This window comes from Entelurus aequoreus, linkage group LG22 (assembly GCF_033978785.1).
Source record: "Entelurus aequoreus isolate RoL-2023_Sb linkage group LG22, RoL_Eaeq_v1.1, whole genome shotgun sequence".
Lineage (NCBI taxonomy): Eukaryota > Metazoa > Chordata > Actinopteri > Syngnathiformes > Syngnathidae > Entelurus > Entelurus aequoreus.
Window position 1 is genome coordinate 13723102 of NC_084752.1, and position 26234 is coordinate 13749335.

General features: G+C 38.7%; 1 protein-coding gene across 5 annotated transcripts in view; it reads left to right on the forward strand.

Moving 5' to 3' along the window:
• The window catches only part of tenm3 (teneurin transmembrane protein 3), a 755307-nt gene that overhangs the window by 701032 nt on the left and 28041 nt on the right, over window positions 1-26234 (forward strand). For all 5 annotated transcript variants that reach the window (XM_062033280.1, XM_062033281.1, XM_062033282.1 and 2 more), the window contains 3 exons: window positions 19046-19243; window positions 19543-19602; window positions 25928-26234. The exon at window positions 25928-26234 is cut by the window's right edge and continues 38 nt beyond it. In XM_062033280.1, coding sequence (XP_061889264.1) covers window positions 19046-19243; window positions 19543-19602; window positions 25928-26234 — 565 coding nt within the window. The remainder of the gene's footprint in view (window positions 1-19045; window positions 19244-19542; window positions 19603-25927) is intronic.

A 26234-nucleotide genomic window follows, 5' to 3' on the forward strand; every position in this document is an offset into this window, starting at 1 on the left:
CCTCTTTCAGAGATGTGTGAAAATGGAAAAAAATGAAGAAAAAAATTTATTTTTTGTTTTAATATATTTTTTGTAGTAGAACAAACATGACACAAAGCTTCTTGATTGTTAGAAATCCCACTGTTTATATTAAACATGCTTCACTGATGAAAGTATTTGGCAAGCACCGTTTTGTCCTACTAATTTCAGCGATTCTTGAACTCATCGTAGTTTGTTTATATGTACAACTTTCTCCGATGCTGCCACAGAAAGACTTGTTTTATGCCACTCCTTTTTTGTCTCATTTTGTCCACCAAACATTTTATGCTGTGCGTGAATGCACAAAGGTGAGATTTGTTATTGATTTGCTGGAGTGCTTTTCCAGGCATATTTGGTCAATCTATGACTGCAAGCTAATCGATGCTAACATGCTATTTAGGCTAGCTGTATGTACATATTGCATATTTATGCCTCATCTGTAGGTCTATTTGAGCTCATTTACTTTCCTTTACTTACTTTATATGTGCATGTCTCATGACACATTATCTGTATGTAATATTGGCTGCATTTCTTATAGTTGTTTGTGTGCCACGTTGTTCCAGACCACAGCAAACATTATCCAGCTTGCAAAGATTGTAATAAATCCATTAGAAGAAGACAGCCTGCAGTTTCCTTTAACTTGGACACACACATCTATACCTTTGGCCATTAAAAGCCATTCATTTCCAGAAGTTATCTCATCCTGTGAGAAGCCTCCATTTTACTAATGATTTCCAATGTTGCAAAAATGTGTAGAATAAAAATTAAAATACAACATTTCTGTCAACAAAGATTTGTGTCAGCCTTTGATACTAGGCTAATATAACTAATATAGACACTTACATCATGTGTTCCCTTCATCATAACATTTATATAAGGCTCTTAATTTTTTGCGGCTGCAGACAGATTTTTGTTTTGGTATCTTTGGTCCAATATGGCTCTTTCAACATTTTGGGTTGCCGACCCCTGACTTAAACTAAAGATAGGGTCTTTAGTCTCAGTCAGGCTGTCACAGTGTGACTCCAGAATGTAAAGACAGTAGGCAATGTGCAGGTAAAAATATGTTTACTGGGCAAAACCAGGGTCGTGGACCACGAGTGTGTCAAAGACTATAAGCTGCAAGGCACATGAAAATGAATGAACATAGCAGCACACACCAAACAACAGCGTTAGCAATGCAAGGATCCAGCGTGGTACGATGGCATGAGAAGCCTCCTGTTTGACAATCAGGGACGGGTGTGTCTCCTGAATTTTAATCAGAGACAGGTGACGGAACCAGCACTCAGAGAAGAGGTAAGAAAATAATCAAATCCATGAACATGAAGAACGGAGTGGGACTAAAAATAAAAGCGCTGGAACAGCTGGGATAGGCTCCAGCACCCCCGCAACCCCGTAAGGGACAAGCGGTAGAAATGGATGGATGGATGGAACAATGGAAGCAATGACAAAACATAAAACCCCAGGATACTCGAAGTCCAACTGCCACGTTGGGCATGACACCATTTCCACTTGGGTGGCAATGGCTGTACTTGGCTTTGTTTGGGGTGGTCAATTTTCCATGACTCCATATTAGGCTGATAACTGATACACCGCACACATGCACATGCAAAGTGTGGTCGACTGCAATCGCTCCTCCACGGATGCATTTAACAAAACAACAGACCGCTCCTCTGCACGCAATGCAGAAAGTAGATGAAGAACTGTAAAGGTGATCATGTAGAGCAGGGATGCTTGCCCGGTAAAAATGTGACGTCGGCAAACAAATTGAGTCATTTAAACGGTGATAACCGATTCGATTCGTTTGCGAGCTATTCTTACTCACACATGTCAATAAATCAGAATATTGTGCCAAATGTATTTGATTTCAGGAGTTCAATTAAGACAAAGGGACAAATTAAAGGCTCAGGAATTTTTTTTTTGTTGTTGTTGCAATCATTAACTTAGAATTTATTGGCAGCAACACATTGTAAAGAAATTGGCACAGGGGCATCTTTACCACTGTGTTACATGGCCTTTCCTTTTAATAACACTCAGTAAATGTTTGGGAACTGAGGAGACCAATTTTTAAAGCTTTTCAGGTGGAATTATTTCCCATTCTTGCTTGATGTACAGCTTAAGTTGTTCAACAGTCCGGGGTCTCCGTTGTGGTATTTTAGGCTTCATAATGCGCCACACATTTTCAATGGGAGACAGGTCTGGACTACAGGCAGGCCAGTCTAGTACCCAGCACTCTTTTACTATGAAGCCACGCTGTTGTAACACGTGGCTTGGCATTGTCTTGCTGAAATAAGCAGGGGCGTCCATGAAAAAGACGTTGCTTGGATGGCAACATATGTTGCTCCAAAACCTGTATGTACCTTTCAGCATTAATGGTGCCTTCACAGATGTGTAAGTTACCCATGTTCCAAATAAGTGTTTGAAGAGAATAACTCAACTTTCTCAGTCTTTTTTGCCACTTGTGCCAGCTTTTTTTGAAACATGTTGCAGGCATCAAATCCCAAATGAGCTAATAATTGCAAAAAATAACGTTTTCCAGTTCGAATGTTAAGTATCTTGTCTTTGCAGTCTATTCAATTGAATATAGGTTGAAAAGGATTTGCAAATCACTGTATTCTCTTTTTATTTACCATTTACACAACGTGCCAACTTCACTGGTTTTAGGTTTTGTATTGTGAGCTACTGTATTTGGGTTTTTATTAGCTGCAAACTATATTCATCACAATTATTGTAAGTAATGGAGTAGTGAGGCTACCGTGCAGTGAAAAGTGTTTAGAGCTTGTACCGCCCAGCAAAGTGTTTTCTTTAGTCTGATGTTTAAGGGGCATACAGCAAGTGCAGGGGCTGGACATATATCAAGATTCTCTTCCACTTTGTTAGATAACCTTCACGGTCACTGCTTTAAGCGCTTTCTGTGAAACATTGTCATTTTGGATGCTCCTTCGCTTACTGCATTCAGACATTTACACAGGAGACATTTTTATTGTTGAGGTAAAAAATGACAAGAATATTAGAACTCCATCCATCCATCCATCCATTTTGTACCGCTTATTCCCTTCGAGGTCGCGGAGGGCTCTGGAGCCTATCTCAGCTACAATCGGGCGGAAGGCGGGGTACACTCTGGACAAGTCGCCACCTCATCGCAGGGCCAACACAGATAGACAGACAACATTCACACTCACATTCACACACTAGGGCCAATTTAGTGTTGCCAATCAACCTATCTCCAGGTGCATGTCTTTGGAGGTGGGAGGAAGCCGGAGTACCCGGAGGGAACCCACGCAGTCACGGGGAGAACATGCAAACTCCACACAGAAAGACCCCAAGCGCAGGATCAAACCTGCCGAATATTAGAGCTGTTTTTGGAAAACAATTAGCAAATGTTTTGCAAATCCCTTTCAACTTATATTCAATTGAATAGACTGCAAAGACAAGATATTTAATGTTCAAATTGAGAAACTTTTTTTTTTTGGCAAATAATCATTGACTTAGAATTTAATGGCAGCAACACAGTACAAAAAAGTCGGCACAGGGGCGTTTTTACCACTGTGTTACATGGCCTTTCCTTTTAACAACACTCAGTAAACGTTTGGGAACTGAGGAGACACATTTTTTAAGCTTTTCAGGTGGAATTCTTTCCCATTCTTGCTTGATGTACAGCTTAAGTTGTTCAACAGTCCGGGGGTCTCCAATGTGGTATTTTACGCTTCATAATGCGCCACACATTTTCAATGGAAGACAGGTCTGGACTACAGGCAGGCCAGTCTAGTACCCGCACTCTTTTACTACGAAGCCACGCTGTTGTAACACGTGCAGAATGGGGCTTGGCATTGTCTTGCTGAAATAAGCAGGGGCGTCCATGAAAACGTTGCTTGGATGGCAACATATGTTGCTCCAAAACCTGTATGTACCTTTCAGCATTAATGGTGCCTTCACAGATGTGTAGGTTGCCCATGCCTTGGGCACTAATACACCCCCATACCATCACAGATGCTGGTTTTTGAACTTTGCACCTAGAACAGTCTGGATGGTTCTTATCCTCCTTGGTCCGGAGGACACGACGTCCTCAGTTTCCAAAAACAATTTGAAATGTGGACTCGTCAGACCCCAGAACACTTTTGCACTTTGCATCAGTCCATCTTAGATGAGCTCGGGGCCAGCAAAGCCGGCAGCGTTTCTGGGTGTTGTTGATAAATGGCTTTCGTTTTGCATAGTAGAGTTTTAACTTGCACTTACAGATGTAGCGAAGATCTGTAGTTACTGACAGTGGTTTTCTGAAGTGTTCCTGAGCCCATGTGGTGATATCTTTTACACACTGATGTCGCTTTTTGATGCAGTATCATCTGAGGAATCGAAGGTCACGTGCATTCAATGTTGGTTTTCGGCCTTGCGGTTTACGTGCAGTGATTTTTCAAGATTGTCTGACCCTTTTGATGATATTACGGACCGTAGATGGTGAAATCTCTAAATTCCTTGCAATAGCTCGTTGAGAAATGTTGTTCTTAAACTGTTGGACAATTTGCTCACGCATTTGTTCAAAGTGGTGACCCTCGCCCTGATCCTTGTTTGTGAATAACTGAGCATTTCATGGAAGCTGCTTTTATACCCAATCATCAACCTACAGATTTACATAAGACTCGCGCAAAAAGGTTTGTTGAAATCTATAAAATATCAGTAAAAGTAAATAAATGGATCACTTAACCACATCGATGGCTTTATTGGAAATAACGGAAGAGATTACCAATGCAATAGATATTAAAAAGTGTGCCACTGCAGTGTTTATGGACTTAACAAAAGCAGTTGGCACAATTAAATATAATATCTTAATTTACAATTTAGAACGGTACGGCATCAGAGGGTTGCTCTTGGAATAGATAAGAAGCTACTTAACTAACAGGAAGCAACACATGAAGCTAAGCGGACATACGTCTACAATGCTAAATATATCTTACGGCGCAACCCAGGGATTAATACAGGGAACAAAATTGTTCAATCTCTATATACGCAACACTTGTAAAGTAACAAATGACTTAAAGTTAGTACTATTCGCAGATGACAAATACTATATAATATGATCACAGAAAAAACGGAACATTACAGAGACAAAAACAGACTATCCTTGAATCTCAGTAAAACTAATATAATGCTATTTGGTAACAGTAGAACAGAAAGTCAAACACAAATACAAATAGACAGAGTTAACATTGAACGGGTGAAAGAAATCAAATTTTTGGTTATATTTGATGATAAAATGAACTGGAAATGGAATATAAAAAATGTACAACATAAGGTGGCAAGAAATATTTTAATAATGACTAAAGCTAAAGATGCAATGGACCAAAAATCACTCCATATTCTCTACTGCTCGCTAGTGTTACCATATCTGAGTTATTGTGTAGAAATATGGGGAAATAACTCCAAAAGTACACTTCATTCACTGACTGTGTTACAAAAGAGGTCAGTTATAATAATACATAATGTTGGATATAAAGAACACTCGAACCCTTTATCAAATCAAAAATATTGAAATTCAATAGCTTGCTTGGTGCATTTGCAAACAGCTAAAATGATGTACAAAGCAAACTATAACCTGCTACCCAAGAATGTACAACAATTCTTCTCAACAAAAGAGAAACATAACAGAGAAAAATCTAACTTAAAACATTTGTATGCACGAACAACACTTAAGACCTTCAGCATATCAGTATGTGGAATTGATTAATGGACTGTATTAAGAAAATAAGTCAAACAATGTACTAATATGATCCAGTTTAAGAGGCTGTTCAAACACAAAAGTGTTTACAAAGTACAAAGAAGAATCTTGATAAACGGTTTTAACCCGTATTGAAAATGAGATAATCTTATGTGAATCGCAACTTGCTTAACTTTATAAGAACTGTTGTATTTATACTCACTGTAATGTGTTAGTAATTTCTCTGAAGTGGAAAAGGGGTGGAATTTAATAAACTGCTTCTTCCTACTTCTTCTTTAATGAGAAACTGGAAATATGTGAAGGATCATAACTGTATGCATGTTAAAAATGCACTTACACAACAACAACTTTAATAGTTGCTTCAGTATTATTGTTGAAGTTATTATGATTTAACCCTCATTGCAATTTGCGTAAAATTGTTAAATGTTCAAATTTGTAATAGATGGCTTTGATTTAAAATATAAGATGTGTGGGTCAAGTTTACATGGATTGCAAATAAAGAGAATTTACTTTTAAAGTATCGCTGCAGATATCAATTATTTAAGTAATCGAGTAATCCATCGATTAGTTTCTCGATTAATCGAGTAATTGGACACACTTAATAGCCTTAATGCATCTTTTAGGAAGAATTGTTTAAAGGAAACAATTCCTTTTAGTACTTTTGTTTAAAGGATTGTTTCTGCTTGCCACAACCTTCTTTCTTATTTATAATACATACACACCATCAAGCTTCAATTTGCACTTTTAACGTGTGTGCATTAATGAATATTTAAAACAACAACTATCCTCACAGATTACCGCTGTGGAAAAAACTATGTTGGCCTTGTAGTCTGGATTTGATAGTTTGTTTTATTATTCATTCATATTGTTCATAAATTATTAATTAAAGCAACAGAATATAAATCAAATGTTTTTTAAATCGAATGAATCAATTTAATCGATTAATCGTTAAGGCCCAACAGAAATATATCCATCCATCCATTTTCTTCCACTTATCCGAGGTCGGGTCGTGGGGGCAGCAGCCTAAGCAGGGAAACCCAGACTTCCCTTTCCCCAGCCCTCCCGGGGGATCCCGAGGCTTTCCTAGGCCAGCCGGGAGACATAGTCTTCCCAACATGTCCTGGGTCTTCCCCGTGGCTTCCGACCGGTCGGACGTGCCCTAAACACCTCTGGTGGCATCCTGACCAGATGCCCGAACCACCTCATCTGGCTCCTCTCCATGTGGAGGAGCAGCGGCTTTACTTTGAGCTCCTCCCGGATGGCAGAGCTTCTCACCCTATCTCTAAAGGAGAGCCCCGCCACCCGGCGGAGGAAACTAATTTTGGCCGCTTGTACCCGTGATCTTGTCCTTTCAGTCATAACCCAAAGCTCATGACCATAGGTGAGGATGGGAACGTAGATCGACCGGTAAATTGAGAGCTTTGCCTTCCGGCTCTGCTCCTTCTTCACCACAACGGATCAATACAGCGTCCGCATTACTGAAGACGCCGCACAGATCCACCTGTCGATCTCACGATCCACTCCCCTCACTCGTGAACAAGACTCCGATGTACTTGAACTCCTCCATTTGGGGCAAGATCTCCTCCTCAACCTGGAGATGGCACTCCACCCTTTTCCGGGCGAGAACCATGGACTCGGACTTGGAGGTGCTGATTCTCATCCCAGTCGCTTCACACTCGGCTGCGAACCGATCCAGTGAGAGCTGAAGATCCTGGCCAGATGAAGCCATCAGGACCACATCATCTGCAAAAAGCAGAGACCTAATCCTGCAGCCACCAAACCGGATCCCCTCAACGCCTTGACTGCGCCTAGAAATTCTGTCCATAAACGTTAGGAACAGAATCGGTGACAAAGGGCAGCCTTGACGCAGTCCAACCCTCACCGGAAACGAGTCCGACTTAATGCCGGCAATGCGGACCAAGCTCTGACACTGATCATACAGGGAGCGGACCGCCAGAAATATATGATAATATAAAATTCAGCGTAAAAGCAGCCTAGTCTGTAAATGTTCACATAAAGGCAATGTTCTGCCATCGTGAGTCTCCAACTAAATCAGCACCACCAGTTCAATTACCCGGCAGAAATGAGCTCTTATTGGCAGGAATGAGCTGCTCAGTAACTCTCTCCTTCTCCCATTCGAGGCTAAGATGCCCTTGAGCAAGCCACCAATTGCTCCTCGGGCTTTGGAAAGAGTCCCACAATTCAAATGTGTCTAATGCTTGCTGTTTTCACTCTGATGGATCCAAAAACTGTGCAATACACTTAACATTAATAGGCTGTTGTTCAGAATCTCAAAAGACTTGCCCCAGGTGTTACTGGCAAAACTGATTTTGGAACAGCGCCTGACATTTCCAAAACAGAAAAAGCCATTTATTGCAATCGAATTATGACAGCATGTTTTGGCTTTGTCTGTAACAAATAGGGAATCGATGACAAAAGTCATTCCTAAACGATAGTCGCTGAAGAAGTGATCAGTTGCACTCATAAAGACAACCTTATTTGTTGTCTCATTGAAAGAAGACAGGAGATGGAACGTGCACAAGAAATAAGATCCATTGTCTCTGAAAAAGTTACCTCTTTCTATAATGATGGCCTGTTCATATATGTGTAGGGGTAAACTTAGTGGCAGAACAAGAAGGAGATACTAGAGTCGGTTTTAAATCCCAAAGACAAAGTGGCATGCTCACAGAAGCTGACACTACACATAGATGGCTCTTATCTATGCATGGCAAAAGATTGGAACGGCACAAGGAGATTGAGGAGGAGCAAGATTTAAGGGAGGCTGCAAAAACAGACCCAAGGGAAGGAACGAGGGAGATTAGCGAGATCATTTACAGTATCTAGAAGAGAGTTGAGAACGATACTTTGGCAAGTAGGCAGGCAGACATTCTGCTTGATGTTGTCAAAGAGTGAAATACGTGGTACATTCAATAATATCTGTATTTTTTGTGATATGAAACACTATATACAGTATACTGCAGGGGTCACCAACCTTTTTGAAACCAAGAGCTACTTCTTGGGTACTGATTAATGCGAAGGGCTACCAGTTTGATACACACTTAAATTAATTGCCAGAAATAGCCAATTTGCTCAATTTACCTTTAACTCTATGTTATTATTAATAATTAATGATATTCACACTTAATTGAACGGTTTAAAAGAGGAGAAAACACGAAAAAGAATGACAATTAAATTTTGAAACATAGTTTATCTTCAATTTCGACTCTTTAAAATTCAAAATTCTACCGAAAAAAACTAGCTAATTTGAATCTTTTTTAAGAGAGTTGAGAACGATACTTTGGCAAGTAGGCAGGCAGACATTCTGCTTGATGTTGTCAAAGAGTGAAATACGTGGTACATTCAATAATATCTGTATTTTTTGTGATATGAAACACTATATACAGTATACTGCAGGGGTCACCAACCTTTTTGAAACCAAGAGCTACTTCTTGGGTACTGATTAATGCGAAGGGCTACCAGTTTGATACACACTTAAATAAATTGCCAGAAATAACCAATTTGCTCAATTTACCTTTGACTCTGTTATTATTAATAATTAATGATATTTACACTTAATTGAACGGTTTAAAAGAGGGGAAAACACGAAAAAAATGACAATTAAATTTTGAAACATAGTTTATCTTCAATTTCGAGTCTTTAAAATTCAAAATTCAACCGAAAAAAACTAGCTAATTTGAATCTTTTTTAAGAGAGTTGAGAACGATACTTTGGCAAGTAGGCAGGCAGACATTCTGCTTGATGTTGTCAAAGAGTGAAATACGTGGTACATTCAATAATATCTGTATTTTTTGTGATATGAAACACTGTATATAGTATACTGCAGGGGTCACCAACCTTTTTGAAACCAAGAGCTACTTCTTGGGTACTGATTAATGCGAAGGGCTACCAGTTTGATACACACTTAAATAAATTGCCAGAAATAGCCAATTTGCTCAATTTACCTTTGACTCTGTTATTATTAATAATTAATGATATGTACACTTAATTGAACGGTTTAAAAGAGGGGAAAACACGAAAAAAATGACAATTACATTTTGAAACATAGTTTATCTTCAATTTCGACTCTTTAAAATTCAAAATTCAACCGAAAAAAAGAAGAGAAAAACTAGCTAGTTCGAATCTTTTTGAAAACATTTAAAAAAGAATTTATGGAACATCATTAGTCATTTTTCCTGATTAAGATTAATTTTAGAATTTTGATGACATGTTTTAAATAGATTAAAATCCAATCTACACTTTGTTAGAATATATAACAAATTGGACCAAGCTATATTTCTAACAAAGACAAATCATTATTTCTTCTAGATTTTCCAGAACAAAAATTTTAAAAGAAATTCAAAAGACTTTGAAATAAGATTTAAATTTGATTTTCTAGATTTGCCAGAATATTTTTTTTGAATTTTAATCATAATAAGTTTGAAGAAATATCTCACAAATATTCTGCGTCGAAAAAACAGAAGCTAAAATGAAGAATTAAATTAAAATGTATTTATTATTCTTTACAATTAAAAACAATTAATTTACTTGAACATTGATTTAAATTGTCAGGAAATAAGAGGAAAGAATTTAAAATGTAAAAAGGTAAATCATTTTTAAGGTTGTATTTTTTCTCTAAAATTGTCTTTCTGAAAGTTATAAGAAGCAAAGAAAAAAAAATAATGAATTTATTTGACCAAGTCTTTAAAATATTTTCAAATTCAATTTGAGTTTTGTCTCTCTTAGAATTAAAAATGTCGGGCAAAGCAAGACCAGCTTGCTATTAAATAAATAAAATTTTAAAAAATAGAGGCAGCTGGTAAGTGCTGCTATTTGAGCTATTTTTGGAACAGGCCAGCGAGCGACTCATCTGGTCCTTACGGGCGACCTGGTGCCCGCGGGCACCACGTTGGTGACCCCTGGTATACTGTATGTAACCCGTATAAAAGTACTGTATTTTCCGGACCATAGGACGCAACGGAATACAAGGCACACTGCCGATAAATGGGCTATTTTCATATATAAGGCGCACCGGATTATAAGGCGCAATAAAGGAGTCATGTTATAATTTATTTTTTGTCGAAATGGAAAACACTTCCTTGTGGACTACATAACATGTAATGGTGGTTATTTAGTCAAAATGTTGCATGGATGATGTTTTACAGATCATCTTCAAGCCACTTTCTGACATCTCCTCATCCAGAAACAACAACAAGTTCGGAAATGTGTCCCGTGAAAAAACGTCCGACCGGAACTCTCTAATAACCAAAGTTCCTTGGGTGAATAATGTAAACTCACATATTTTAGCGCTTTCATGGCGAGTTTACTGACAGATATAAGTAAGTTAAAGTTAAAGTTAAAGTACCAATGATTGTCACACACACACTAGGTGTGGTGAAATTTGTCCTCTGCATTTGACCCATCCCCTTGGGGAGCAGTGGGGAGCAGTGGGCAGCAGCGGCGCCGCGCCCGGGAATCATTTTGGTGATTTAACCCAAGAACTTTAAACTACTTTATAATAGAAATGGCAACAGCGGAGGATGAATGTCACATAAGAAGATAAAGAAAAAGAAGAAGCTTATCGACTACGGTGTCGTCACGGACTACAAACGCGCGCAATTTTTCAGGATTTATGCAGATCCCAAATACAGATCAGCAGGTTCCAGAAGGTAAGAAACGTTGCTTTTGCATAATATTGCGAAACAAAACGCCAGATAAAATGTCTTACCTTAATACACACACCATAATAATACTCGTATGTTTAATGCGCTGGCAATCCATCAAGCGGTGCGGCTTCATAGCTTACCAAAGTTTTACTAATATATTTTGATCGATTTTTGAGCGCCGTGTGCTAAGTGCCTATATTTTCAATGGAACACTTAAAATGTTGGTGTTGTTTACTTGAGTCATATTGCCATCATAGTGCAGGCTACACGTATCTCTTATGTTTTACTGCCATCTACTGGTCACACTTATCATTACACCATGTACAACATAAAATTACTTTGAGGTCGTCTGTACGCAAAACCAGAATTATTCCATACATTAGGCGTATCGGGTTATAAGGCGCACTGTCAAGTTTTGAAGGAAAAAAAAGGATTTTAAGTGCACCTTATAGTCCGGAAAACACGGTACATATCTTACAAAAGTGAGTAAATCGCGTACACTCCTAACATTTCTGCAATCCTTTTTATTTTTTGCATTTTATTCACAGCTGGAGTGTCCAAACTAAACGCAGAACATTCACTTTGCGTAGGGACCCGCAATCTGGGGGGAGTCATTTTGCAAGAAGAAGCGCTTGTAAAATGTCAAACATTGAATGACAGGATACAAAATTTCAGAGAAAACAAATTCTTGGCCGCTTCGTGCTCCATCAGTGATAAGAATGTACAGTAAACCCCAGTGGTTCTTGTGGCACCCAGTGTAAGTAGGGGTTTCACAAAGCAGAAGGTAACGAGTTCAGTTCCCATGAATTAGTGTTAGTATAAAGAAAGCATCAAATCAAATTCAAGTTTAATTAAGAAAATTCAAAAATTGTTTCACAGTGGGAACATTGTTTGTAATAAAAGCTTCCATCTAAAATTCTCCTTAGGCCCCACATGTTACCTGCAGGTTATTTATAGAAACATTTAAAAAATACAATTACTGAAAAACATCAAATGGGGGGTCAAATAATTTTGTTCATAGTTAACTTAAAATTATCGCAGAAAGATACTTTTTTGTCATTAATGTGTACTCTAGACATATACTTTTTAAGCTTTTAATACAATGACTGGAAAATTAATTTGCTTTAATGAAATGTTTATAAACATTCTTTTTGAAACAGCTCAACACAAAAAGGATATAAACACGTTTTTAAAGATAATTTAAAAGCTTAATTTAAAAAATGCTTTCAGTGTGTTGGTGTATTGCTAGATTTTCTATTTTGTAGGAATACAGAATTTGTAATACAGCTTTAGGAGCACATACATTAAGAGGAGAGGAGCTACACTTCCATGTTTAGGTAGAAAGTTCACGCCTTAATAACACAAAATGTGGATTGTTTACGATCACGCTTTGATTGTCAAAGATGTTAGGTGATATTTATTTACACAGACGTGAAGCTTCTCCTCACTCCAAGCAGCAATGCGCGCTCAGTGTTCGCTCCAATGATGTCGTCTCAGGGCGATTGAAGGTAAAATTGTCTTGTCTTGTCTGGAGAACGACTTGCCATGGCTTTGGATCTGAGATTTCCATAGAGTCCCCCTTTCTTTGTGCAGTTCTACTAGCTATTTTTTGAGCCTGTGGCTCAACAGTAATTGGACGCCATTACACGTTTTCCCAAACTTAAGTATGAATTGTGTGTGTGTATATGTATATATATATATATATATATATATATATATATATATATATATATATATATATATATATATATATATATATATATATATATATATATATATATATATATATATATATATATATACACACACACACACACACACACGTTAGGTCACAAAAAAACAGATGCTATTTCATCCCTACAAGCCTGCTCTTAATTTCCTCTCGGAGATTATTAAAGTATTTCTGATTCTGTTTCTGATTCTTTAGGGGATTTTAAGAAGAGCAGGGAAAACAGGCTTGTAGGGATGAAATAGCCTCTGTGTTTTTTCCTGACCTAATGTATATTCCGCTCTATCCCGGTATTGAGCATTGTATAACGGATAAGCTACAGAAACCTTGACTATACTATACTGTATATATATATACACTACCGTTCAAAAGTTTGGGGTCACCCAAACAATTTTGTGGAATAGCCTTCATTTCTAAGAACAAGGATAGACTGTCGAGTTTCAGATGAAAGTTCTCTTTTTCTGGCCATTTTGAGCGTTTAATTGACCCCACAAATGTGATGCTCCAGAAACTCAATCTGCGCAAAGGAAGGTCAGTTTTGTAGCTTCTGTAACGAGCTAAACTGTTTTCAGATGTGTGAACATGATTGCACAAGGGTTTTCTAATCATCAATTAGCCTTCTGAGCCAATGAGCAAACACATTGTACCATTAGAACACTGGAGTCATAGTTGCTGGAAATGGGCCTCTATACACCTATGTAGATATTGCACCAAAAACCAGACATTTGCAGCTAGAATAGTCATTTACCACATTAGTAATGTATAGAGTGTATTTCTTTAAAGTTAAGACTAGTTTAAAGTTATCTTCATTGAAAAGTACAGTGCTTTTCCTTCAAAAATAAGGACATTTCAATGTAACCCCAAACTTTTGAACGGTAGTGTATATATATATATATATATATATATATATATATATATATATATATATATATATATATATATATATATATATATATATATATATATATGCATGAAATCACACTCCTACATACATAACACATTGTACGATTTCTTAAGTATGAATTGTTTTAGTTATATTGGAAAACTTGCACCCGTTGCTTAGAGTGATGAATGAAGAATCCTTACAAGTAGAAATGCTATGGACGACTAGAAGACTGAACGGCACTTGTACTTCCGGTTGAGAGCACTAAACACAGACAGAAATACTGTAGATGTTCACCCTGCAGTGAGCGAACTCGTCCAAAAGATGGCGACACCTTTTCAGTGTCTGTTGAAAACCATTTGCTGAATTCAAAACATTATGGCCGTTAGTGAAGAAAAATCCCTAAATTAGCCACACAGTTTTTTAGGCCGCAGGGTTCAAAGTGTAGGAAAAAAGTAGCGTAATATACATTAGCTGACAACACAAGCGAGTACCAGGACCTACAGTCAACCTTTCCTAACGTCATGGTTTGGGACCGAGTGCATACTTGCACTGGGCAGCTGCGGTTCTTTGAATTCCAACATATTCTGTAACATTCGAAAACCACAGCATAATCCCTACCCTTTGAGAAATGATAACGAGCCCAAACACACAGCCAAGATGACTGCTTCCTTACTAATGAAGCTGAAGGTGAAGGAGTGGCCAAGTACTACAGACCTGAACACCAACTCACAACTTTAAATGAGTTGGTTTCCTGGCAGAAAGCCAACAATGCCACTCAACATTTTAACCGCCACTGTTGCTGTGGCACAGCAATAATTAAAAATATGTAATTAATGACCGTGGGGGGTATTTACTGTAGAACATGTACAGGACGTGACAGCAAACCGCATTTGCCTGAGCCAATAGATAATGTCAACTGCCTACTAATGTCCCCCTGTGGTTACAATGAACACTACTTAAAATGCAAGCACAGACATCGGTGCAGCAAGGAACTTTGCATAAAGGCCAACAGGCACAGTTTTACCAAATGGCATAACAATATCAAAAGCTCTATAAAAAGGTTGACTAACAGAAGTCCTGCTATTTGACTGATGTCATGTTTGTGTCCCGTAATGCGGACATTTAGGATAGGGATCTTGAGGACTATACCATTAATGACCGAGTTTACTTTGGAACTCACATGTTACTTCACACACAAACTGGCGCATATTTTTAATTTAGTGCTTCACTGACAAGATTAATCTTCTTGGTAATTTCTTTGTCAATGTCTATTAAGGGTGGAACAGTTGGTGTATTTTCTCATCTGATTTTTCGACACTGGACATTCGATTTAATACAGAACAGGACCGATTTCTTATATGGTTAGGAACGGATACCGAATTTGGTACTTTTATACGCACTGACCACATTCTATCAATTCACGTAAAATCAAACGGTGCCATACATCGATACCTAAAAGTGCGGGACAACAAGTGTTTAATAGGCTTGCAATAGTGCCAAGGAGAAGCTAGCACTTAAAAATCAATTTCCCTCAAAGTGTCCACTTTGGGAACACTTGCTGTTCCCAGTGAAATAAGTATAACAACAAAGACAAGTGGATGAGACGAAAGCAAGTGTGCCAGTTTTTTATTGTTTTTTATTTTTTATTTGAGAACTATATTTTTTTGGGAGAATTACCTGACATCAGTTTGCCATGTTGTTTATTTTAAATAACTAATTTTAATCCTGAATGAGCTGAATTGGTTGGTGTTTGAATTGTTTGAATCGGTCTAGAAATGTTGAAGTGGTAACAGTTTTTTAATTGAAAAATGGTATTACGGAATTTTTGGGAAAACCGGGAATTTTTCAAGTTCTTAAACCAACTTGTTTTTTTTGTCCTGACTAAGAGGAATGTTTTGACAGTGGAACGGTTGAAGTGGGTTGAAAAATGTGAAAGGAGTCGTCACACTAAAAAAGGTTGGAAATAAGGTTAGAAAAAAACAGGAATTCCTGGAAATTTGTTGAACGTGTAAAAATGGTTGTTTAAATTTCCAGGATGAATTGAATGTGTTGAAGGTGGAATGGTTTGAATCTGTTGAAAAATGTGGGAATTGTGGAAGTTTGAAAAATGTATAATTTATTTGAATGGAGAAAATGTCCTTAAAAACTGGGAATTATAGGAAATCCGGGATTTTTTTCTTTAATAATTGAAAGAGAGCACAATTCCTGAACAGGCTGAATATTTTGAGGATGGAACGGTTTGAATCGGATAAAAAATGTGGGAGTTGTGGAACTTTGAAAAATGTCCCATTAATTTCAATGGAAATGTGGGAATTTCGGGAAAAGCGGTAATTTTTGGAAAAATGCTAAAACATTTGAATGTTCTGAATGAGACCAATGGTCGGCTTTGGAATTTTTAAAAATCGGTCGAGAAATGTTGAAGTAGTAACAAGTTGAATTGAGAAATGGTATTACAGACTTCCTGGAATCTCGGGAAAACCGGGAATTTTTCCAGTTCAAAAAACAGCTTCGTTTTTTGTCCTGATTAGGAAGAATGTTCTGACAGCGGAACAGTTGAAGTGGGTTGAAAAATGTGAAAGGAGTCATCACACTAAAAAAGGTTGGAAATAAGGTTAGAAAAAAACAGGAATTCCTGAAAATGTGTTGAACGTGGAAAAATGGTTGTTTGAATTTCCAGAATTAATTGAATGTGTTGAAGGTGGAATGGTTTGAATCTGTTGAAAAATGTGGGAATTGTGGAAGTTTGAAAATGTATAATTTATTTGATTTGGGAAAATGTCCTTAAAAACTGGGAATTACAGGAAATGCGGGATTTTTTTTAGAATTATTGAAGGACAGCACAAAATTCGTTAACAGGCTAAATATTTTTTAAATGGAACGGTTTGAATCAGATAAAACATGTGGGAGTTGTGGAACTTTGAAAAATGTCCCATTCATTTCAATGGATATGTGGGAATTTCGGGAAAAGCGGGAATTTTTTGAAAAATGCTAAAACATTTGAATGTTCTGAATGAGTCCAATGGTTGGTGTTGGAATTTTTCAAATCGGTCGAGAAATGTTGAATGTTGAATTGGTATTACAGAATTCCTGAAATCTCGGGAAAACCGGGAATTTTTCCAGTTCAAAGAACAACTTTGTTTTTTGTCCTGATTAAGAGGAATGTTTTGACGGTGGAACGGTTGAAGTGGGTTGAAAAATGTGGAAGGAGTAGTCGACAGAAAAAAAGAGTTTGAAAAAACGGAAATTCCTGGAATTTTTTGGAACGAGTTTAGTCCGTTTTACATTATAAAAAAAGTCATAAATCATATATTCTATAATCAACAAATCCTAACCAGGATTTCATTGTGCCTGATAATGAACTAATGACATAATTATCTTGACTTTAAACACACTGCACACGAGCGAATGAAGTGCATACTTGTTCAACAGCCATATATGTCACACTAAGGGTGGCAGTACGAACAATGCCAACACTGTCATAAACATGTGCCATACAGTGAAACCACACTAAACAACGACAAACACATTTTGGAAGAATATTTGCACCGCAACACAACAGAAACACTACAGAACAAATTCCCAGAATTCCCTGCAGCACCAACTCTTCCGGGACGCTACAATATAAACAAACGCCATTGGTGGATCTACACCTAACATCCACTGTATTGATACCAAGTACAATAGCGTATCTAGTCGATACTACTATGTTTACATCGATATTTTTTAACATCACAAAATCTTCTTTCGGTTTTTTAAATTTATATTATGTTTATAAAGTCAGGAAATATGTCCCTGGACACATGAGGACTTTGAATATGACCAGTGTATGATCCTGTAACTACTTGGTACGGATTGATATCCAAATTTGTGGTATCATCCAAAACTAATGTAAAGTATCAAACAACAGAAGAATGAGTGATTATTACATTTGAACAGAAGTGTAGATAGAACATGTTAAAAGAGAAGGTAAAATCAAATCAAATCAACTTTATTTATAAAGCACATTCAAAATTTACCACAGGGGTAGCCAAAGTGCTGTACAATGGGCAGGTTAAAAGATAATACGAGTACCGAGCAAACACAACACAACACAAACAGAACACGATAAAAAAAATAAAAAATAAAATAAAATAAATAAAACATAAAAACAACTTCCCAGCAGGTGTATTATGGGACGCCATTGCAGGATGGATATCACTCAGTGTTAAAAGCCATGGAATAAAAGTATGTTTTTAAGAGAGATTTAAAAACAGGAATAAAGGAAGCTTGTCTAACACTCAGAGGTAGGTCGTTCCAGAGCTTGGGAGCAGCAGCGGCGAAAGCTCTGTCACCTCTAAGCTTCAGCCTTGTGTCAGGGACCGTTAGTAGCAGCTGATCGGCTGGTAAGCAGATATTAACAGTAAATAAACAAGTAGATTAATAATTCATTCTTTACCACTTGTCCTCAATAATGTTGCAAAATAATAGAATGATAAAAGACACAATATGTTACTGCATATGTCAGCAGCTAAATTAGGAGCCTTTGTTTGTTTACTTACTAATAAAAGACAAGTTGTCTTGTATGTTCACTATTTTATTTAAGGACAAACTTGCAGTAAGAAACATGTTTAATGTACCCTAAGATTTGTTCTTAAAATAAAGCCAATAATGACATTTGTTGTGGTCCCCTCTATTTAGAAAGGTACCGAAAAACTTTTGGTACCGGTACCAAAATATTGGTATCGGGACAACACTAATACACACACACCGAGCACCCACTGGCAGAAATGTAGATCGGCACCTACGCTGGCATGTGCGGCCAATAAAGAAGGCCCAGTTGAAACCAAAATGAAATTTGTCCACATGGACGAGCCAAATGCCTGGTAGACATATTTTTAATGTAAATAAAGTAAAACATTTGTAAGAATGTCAAGTTGCAAACCCTGGAATAATTTTAGGATTGACGTTAAGCCAAATGTCTGTGTCCATGCCCACTTTTTCCTCCCTTTCTCTACCCAATGTATGTTAAGTAGTCTTCCTGTCTTGTGTTCTCTCCACAGTCCATGGTCTTGCTACTACACAGCCAGCACCAGTACATTTTCGATTACGACTCAGGGGACCGCCTGTCAGCCGTTACTATGCCGAGCGTGGCCCGACACACCATGCAGACCATCAGATCCATCGGCTACTACAGAAATATCTACACCCCCCCTGAGAGCAACGCCTCAGTTACTGTGGACTACTCTGAAGACGGACAGGTGAGTGCATCAGTACCACTGATGACAGGCATTACATTCCTCATTTGACAGTAGTTTTCACACTTTTCCCAAAAGCCCCTGCCCACCAGAGATCCTTGTCTCTAAAAGTAAAATGTTTCTATTTTAATGTTAAATAAGATTGTTCACTCTCTTTAATTTGCTCGTTTTGGTCCCACAGTTTAGGACATTAAAATCTGAACATTTAAGAGCAGCCAATGTTTTATGGGTAATGTCCAGATATATGATGATGGTATTAAAAATTCACAATGTTTTCCCTCTCTCTCTCTTTCTCTCTTCAGCTGCTTAGAGTTGCACATCTTGGGACTGGACGCCGAATATTGTATAATTATCGCAAACAGGTATGTGCATTTTTGGGTGTAAAGAGGCCATTTTGCTCGAAAAAGGCATTAATGTTCTAATTTTTTTTTTTTTCTTTTTAAATGTGCCGGTATCTAAAAGGTTTACATCAGGGCTCTTTTAAAGTGCAGCCCGAATAATTTGTTTTAACGACCTGCCGCACCTTATAAAAATACTAGTACAAAAAAACACATTAAAAAGTGTAATAAAAGAACCAATAGGTGAAAAGTAATGGGAATAAGTTGAAATGTTGACGTTTAAAACTAGGGATGCACAACATATTTTTTAGACATACACTATACAGTGTTTCCCTGTGGGGGCGTGGCTATGGGCGTGGCCATCATGACATCGAGTAATTTGCATAATTTACTACAATGATATGATTTTCTCTAAAAATGTATACTTACTAATTAATAATAACAGTTTTGTTTTAAACATCCATCCATCCATCCATTTTACAATATAATTACAACACTTTATGTACATATTTATATACAGATTTGAACAATAAGTTATTCACTGAAATATATTTATTAATTGTGGTTCTTACAAAAAATATATCTTATAAAAATATAAAAGCTAAAATGTCTCTTAAAGCTCTGCCCCTTTAATTAGTGCATACTAAATAATTTAACTTTAGCCTACTACTACAACCATATTATTTACCAGCAACATAAAGTGAAACAGATGCAAAGGTGTCCTGCCACAGTCAGTAACAAATAAACAGAAAACAGTAGTGGTGGTAGATAGACACAAAGCTTCATCAAACATCTGATCCACTGAACAAAGAGCTCCAAAAATCTTGATCCTACACTTCTCTTTTGTAAAGTAAATCTGAACAGCCGATATGGGCATCTACATCAACTATATGATTTGCCTGAGAAGCTGGACAGGACAAAAAAAAATAAATTAAAAAAATTTTAAAAAAAATAATTTTTGTGGCGGCCTTAATTCTTTCGTGGCGGGCTGCCACAAATAAATGAATGTGTGGGAAACACTACTATATTGCCAAAAGTATTTGGCCACCCAGTCCAAATTATCAGAATCAGGTGTACTTATCACTTGGCCCGGCCACAGGTGTATACAATCAAGCACTTAGGCGTGGAGACTGTTTCTACAAACATTTGTGGAACTGTCATAGGATGCCACCTGTGCAACAAATCCAGCCGCGAAATGTCCTCGCTCCTAAATATTCCAAAGTCAACTGTCGGCTTTATTATAAGAAAATGTAAGAGTTTAGGAACAACAGCAACTCAGCCACAAAGTGGTAGGCCACGTAAACTGACAGAGAGGGGTCAGAGCATAGTGCAAAGACTTTCTGCAGAGCTCCAAATTTCATGTGACCTTCCAATTAGCCCACGTACAGTACGCAGAGAGCTTCATGGAATGGGTTTCCATGGCCGAGCAGCTGCTTCTAAGCCATACATCACCAAGTCCAATGCAAAGTGTCGGATGCAGTGGTGTAAAACACGTCGCCACTGGACTCTAGAGCAGTGGAGACGCCTTCTCTGGAGTGATGAATCACACGTTTCCATCTGGCAATCTAAAGGATGAGTCTGGGTTTGGAGGTTGCCAGGAGAAAGGTACATTTTGGACAGCATTGTGCAGAGTGTGAAATTTGGTGGAGGAGGAATTATGGTGTGGGGTTGTTTTTCAGGGGTTGGGCTTGACCCCTTAATTCCAGTGAAAGGAACTTTGAATGCTTCAGGATACCAAAACATGTTGGACAATTCCATGCTCCCAACCTTGTGTGAACAGTTTGGAGCGGGCCTCTTCCTCTTCCAACATGACTGTGCACCAGTGCACAAAGCAAGGTCCATAAAGACATGGATGACAGAGTCTGGTGTAGATGAACTTGACTGGCCTGCACAGAGTCCTGACCTGAACCCGATAGAACACCTTTGGGATGAAGTAGAACGGAGACTGAGAGCCAGGCCTTCTCCACCAACATCAGTGTGTGACCTCACCAATGCGCTTTTGGAAGAATGGTGGAAAATTCCTATAAACACACTCGGCAACCTTGTGGACAGCCTTTCCAGAAGAGTTGAAGCTGTAATATCTGCAAAAGGTGGACCGACATCATATTGAACCCTATGGGTTAGGAATGGGATGGCACTTCACGTTCATATGTGAGTCAAGGCAGGTGGCCAAATACTTTTGGCAATATTTGTGTAACTTCCTGCTTCTCAAGAACGATAATGAAAACCGACTCACTTATTTCCATTTAGCATTTTTGTCAATGTAGTTTGTGCACACCTTTGAGCGTTCTCAGCAGCCGGCGTCTTTGTGTGCTTCTAAAACACTCTTATAGCCATGCTGGCACTTCAGGTGGCTGATAAGGTTTGATGATTTCCCCCTCCTTGCATGATGTTTGTAGAACACGCAAAATGTCTTTCTGTGAAAAAGTGATTGGATCCCAAACAATCGAAGGCTCAGGGGAAGTCTAAGAAACAAGTAGGAGAAAAGGAGTGCTTAATTTGCTCACCCTGACCCACCTACAGCACAGTATGGGTAATGCCGCCTAATTGGATGCGTTTTTTGTTTTTTTAAATCAGTTATCAGAACTTCCTGTATTTTAATAATGTTTATGAGTGTGATGTCATAATTCCTCATATCGGCACAATAACTATCTGTCCGATATTTACTATGCACCCGACCAATAACACAAAGCTGGCATGTTTTTTTCAATCAACCAAAAAATAAAACTTTACTCATATAGTCCTTAATCACAAATGTCTCAAAGGGCTGCACAAGCCACAACGACATCCTCGGCTCAGATCCCACATCCATCCATCCATTCATCTATTTTATACCGCTTGTCCCTGTCGGGGTCGCGAGGGGTGCTGGAGCCTATCTCAGCTGCATTCGGGTGGAAGGCGGTGTACACCCTGGACAAGTCGCCACCTCATCACAGGGCCAACACAGATAGACAGACAACATTCACACACTAGGGACAATTTAGTGTTGCCAATCAACCTATCCCCAGGTGCATGTCTTTGGAGGTGGGAGGAAGCCGGAGTTCCTGGGGAGAACCCACGCAGTCACAGGGAGAACATGTAAACTCCACGCCCGGGATTGAACCCAGGACCTTCTTATTGTTAGGCACACGAACTAACCCCTGTTCCACCGTGCTGCCAGATCCCACATCAGGGCAAGAAAAAACTGAACCCAATGGGAACAACGAGAAACCTTGGAAGGTACCCCCGCTTGGGTGACCGGTGCAATGGATGCCGAGTGGAAACGGTTAATAATGTGAGAGTCCAGTCCATAGTGGGGCCAGCAGGGGATCATCTTGCATGTAGACACGTCGGGGCACAGAGACGTCACCGACTGATGCATAAGGAGTGGTCCACCCCGGGTCCCGACTTTATGTAAAAGTCCAGTCCAGTGGAAGACCAGTAGGGGATCATCTTGAATGGGGACACGCCGGAGCGCAGAGACGTTACCGACTGATGCATAAGGAGTGGTCATGTGACTTCATGTGAAAGTCCAGTCAATTGGAAGACCAGCAGGGGATCCTCTTAAATGAGACAAGTCAGCAGCGCAGAGACGTCACCGACTGATGCATAAGGAGTGGTCAACCCCGGGTCCCGACTTCATGTGAAAGTCCAGTCCAGTGGGAGACCAGCAGGGGATCATCTTGAATGGAGACAAGTCAGCAAGTCCTGATGCAAAGAGGAGTGGTCATGTGACTTCATGTGAAAGTCCAGTCAATTGGGAGACCAGCATGAAGACACGTCGGAGTCCAGAGACGTCACCGACTGATGTATAAGGAGTGGTCCACCCCGGGTCCCGACTTCATGTGAAAGACCAGTCCATTGGGAGACCAGCAGGGGGATCATCTTGAATGGAGACAAGTCAGCAAGTCCTGATGCAAAGAGGAGTGGTCCATCCTGGGTCCCCACTTGGAACAGCTAGCGCAGCCTCCATGGAGGCTGACCAGTAGTTACCTGATAACCCCTCCACACAGGAGAGGGTGGCAGAGCATTTTCTTTAAAAAAATGTATATATCGGCTTCGAAAATTAAATATATCAAAAATGGCCCCCGTATTCTTTGATATGTCTATGTGTGGCTCTCAGTTGGGATGCCTATGAACTAAATGGATGATCTTGATGTCAAAGTAAAGTGGAGATTTTGAGGGGTACTGTAGAATATACTTTTACATATTTGACACACATTCTACCGGGTAAGTGTAAATGAAGAAGCTCATTCAGTGAGTTACAGTCGTGAGTTACTTATACAATTATAAGGGATAACCGTTAGCTTTCAAATAATGCCAAGTTTGTCGTATTTGTTTTGTTTCATAGAATTATTCGTGTTATATGCTCCTCTAACTCGTTTTCACCAGTTTTGCACTGCAAAATGTCAGTGTTCAAAAACAACAACAAAAAATACAAAATTAGGGGTATTTTACTTGAACTAAGCAAAGTTATCTGCCAATAGAACAAGAACATTCGGCTTCCCAAGACTTTCCAAAACAAGTAAGATTAGCTAACCTCAATGAACCCAAAAATACCTTAAAATAAGTATATTCTCACTAATAACAAATGCACTTTTTTTGATAGAAAAAAAAAGACCTTTTTTGCTCAATATGTTGAAAAATATTCTTAAATTAAGTAAATACTAGTGCCATTATCTTGACATAATGATATGCGCTCGATATCAAAGAGCTCCAATTTGGTCTAATGTGACCACATCATATTCTCCTCAACCATATCTGAGTCATTCATGTGTCGTCCAACGTCAGACGGGCCTGTGCAATACATTTCAATTCAATTCAAATACTTGATTTATCTATTAAGAACTTCTGGTGGGAAGCAGCGTCAGTTTTCAGAGCGTAGGAAAAAAGGCACAATAACATACATCAATTACACACACAAACATTAGGCAACATGGCACTGATATCATAAAATAATAAATATAAATACTATATATATATATATATATATATATACATATGTTGGATAGCTAAAATGTCAATTTGAGTCCTTAAATTGTTCATCAATAATACGATAAAATACAATGAGTCTATATAGCTATAATATCAGGAGTAAATTAATATTACAATACATATACGATGAATCCATACAAAGATCAATGTTCATAAGTTTGATTGAGGTGGGTATTGGACATTGCTCTCTTTCTGAGTGACTATGTTTCCATGCACTAAATTAGTCTGATTGTTCATGGCACTCAGCGTCAAGGGTTGGAATTGGGGGTTAAATCACCAAAAATGACCGCTGCTGCCCACTGCTCCCCTCACCTCCCAGGGGGTGATCAAGGGTGATGGGTCGAATGCAGATAATAATTTCGCCACACTTAGTGTGTGTGTGACAATCATTGGTACTTTAACTTTAAATTTGAAATAGTTTGGCTCTAAAGAAGCATCCTACAACCCTAGGAAACACCTTAATCTCATCATGGTTGGCTTTTGTGAAACAGACTAACACACATAGATGCATATACATGTTGTCTCAACACTTTTTTGTCCTTAAAGTCCGCTATTCTAGCATTTGTTTGTATTGAAATTGCTTTTTTTACTTAAAACTGCATGATGTGTATTCTAAGGGCGGACTAGCAGAGTAAGATTTTCATTGTGTGGCAAAACTGTCTGTTTAACTTTGCATATGACGAGAAAGGATCCTGAATCTTGGTTCAAATGTAAACAATACCCAAACTTAGCTTTTCCTGGTAACTGTGGTCCCAACTCCCTTCACCTTATAACCAGATTCTCCCTTGTATTTCTGGAGTGGTCCCTCACCTTTTTCACAATTATTCTTACCCCACCAGCTGAAATCTTGCATGGCGCTACAATTATTTATATTTATATTTCTTATCTTTTTTCTTGATGAATTATTGCACCAATGGTAGTCTCTTTCTCACCAAGCTACTTAATGACAGTCTTGTAGTCCTTGTGCGGGTCTACAATCTTGTCCCTGGGCTCCTTTGACAGCTCTTTGGTCTTGCCCACGGTGGCGTAGAGGTTTGAATGAAAGAGACTGTTTTCTTGACAGGTGTCTTTTATCCATATAATGAGTTATTGTCATACATTTTCAATGAAAGGGTATTGTATAGAGAACGGGATTCAGTGGTTTGGGTTTTGTTTGTTTTTTTGACAGCTGAGAGAGAGAGAGAGATACATTTTTCACAGTGCAAAAGAAATGCGGACGCACACTAACAATGCGGGGTGGTCCTTTGGGTGCTGAGGTGTGATATGCCTTAGTAGATGCTGCAGCAGATGTTTGACAGCTTGTATAAAGCTGATGTGGGGGCAGTATCTGGCGTTGTAAACACATACTACATCTTTTTTTTATCTTTCGCCTCAGAACAAGCTGGCAGAGATCCTGTATGATTCAACACGAGTCAGCTTCACATATGATGAGACTGCTGGCGTGCTGAAGACTGTCAACTTGCAGAGTGAAGGCTTCATCTGCTCCATCCGATACCGGCAAATTGGCCCTTTGGTCGACCGGCAGATATTCCGCTTCAGCGAGGACGGGATGGTGAACGCACGTTTCGACTACACCTACGACAACAGCTTCAGAGTCACCAGCATGCAGGCAGTAATCAACGAGACGCCGTTGCCTATCGATCTCTACCAGTTTGATGACATCTCGGGGAAAGTCGAGCAGT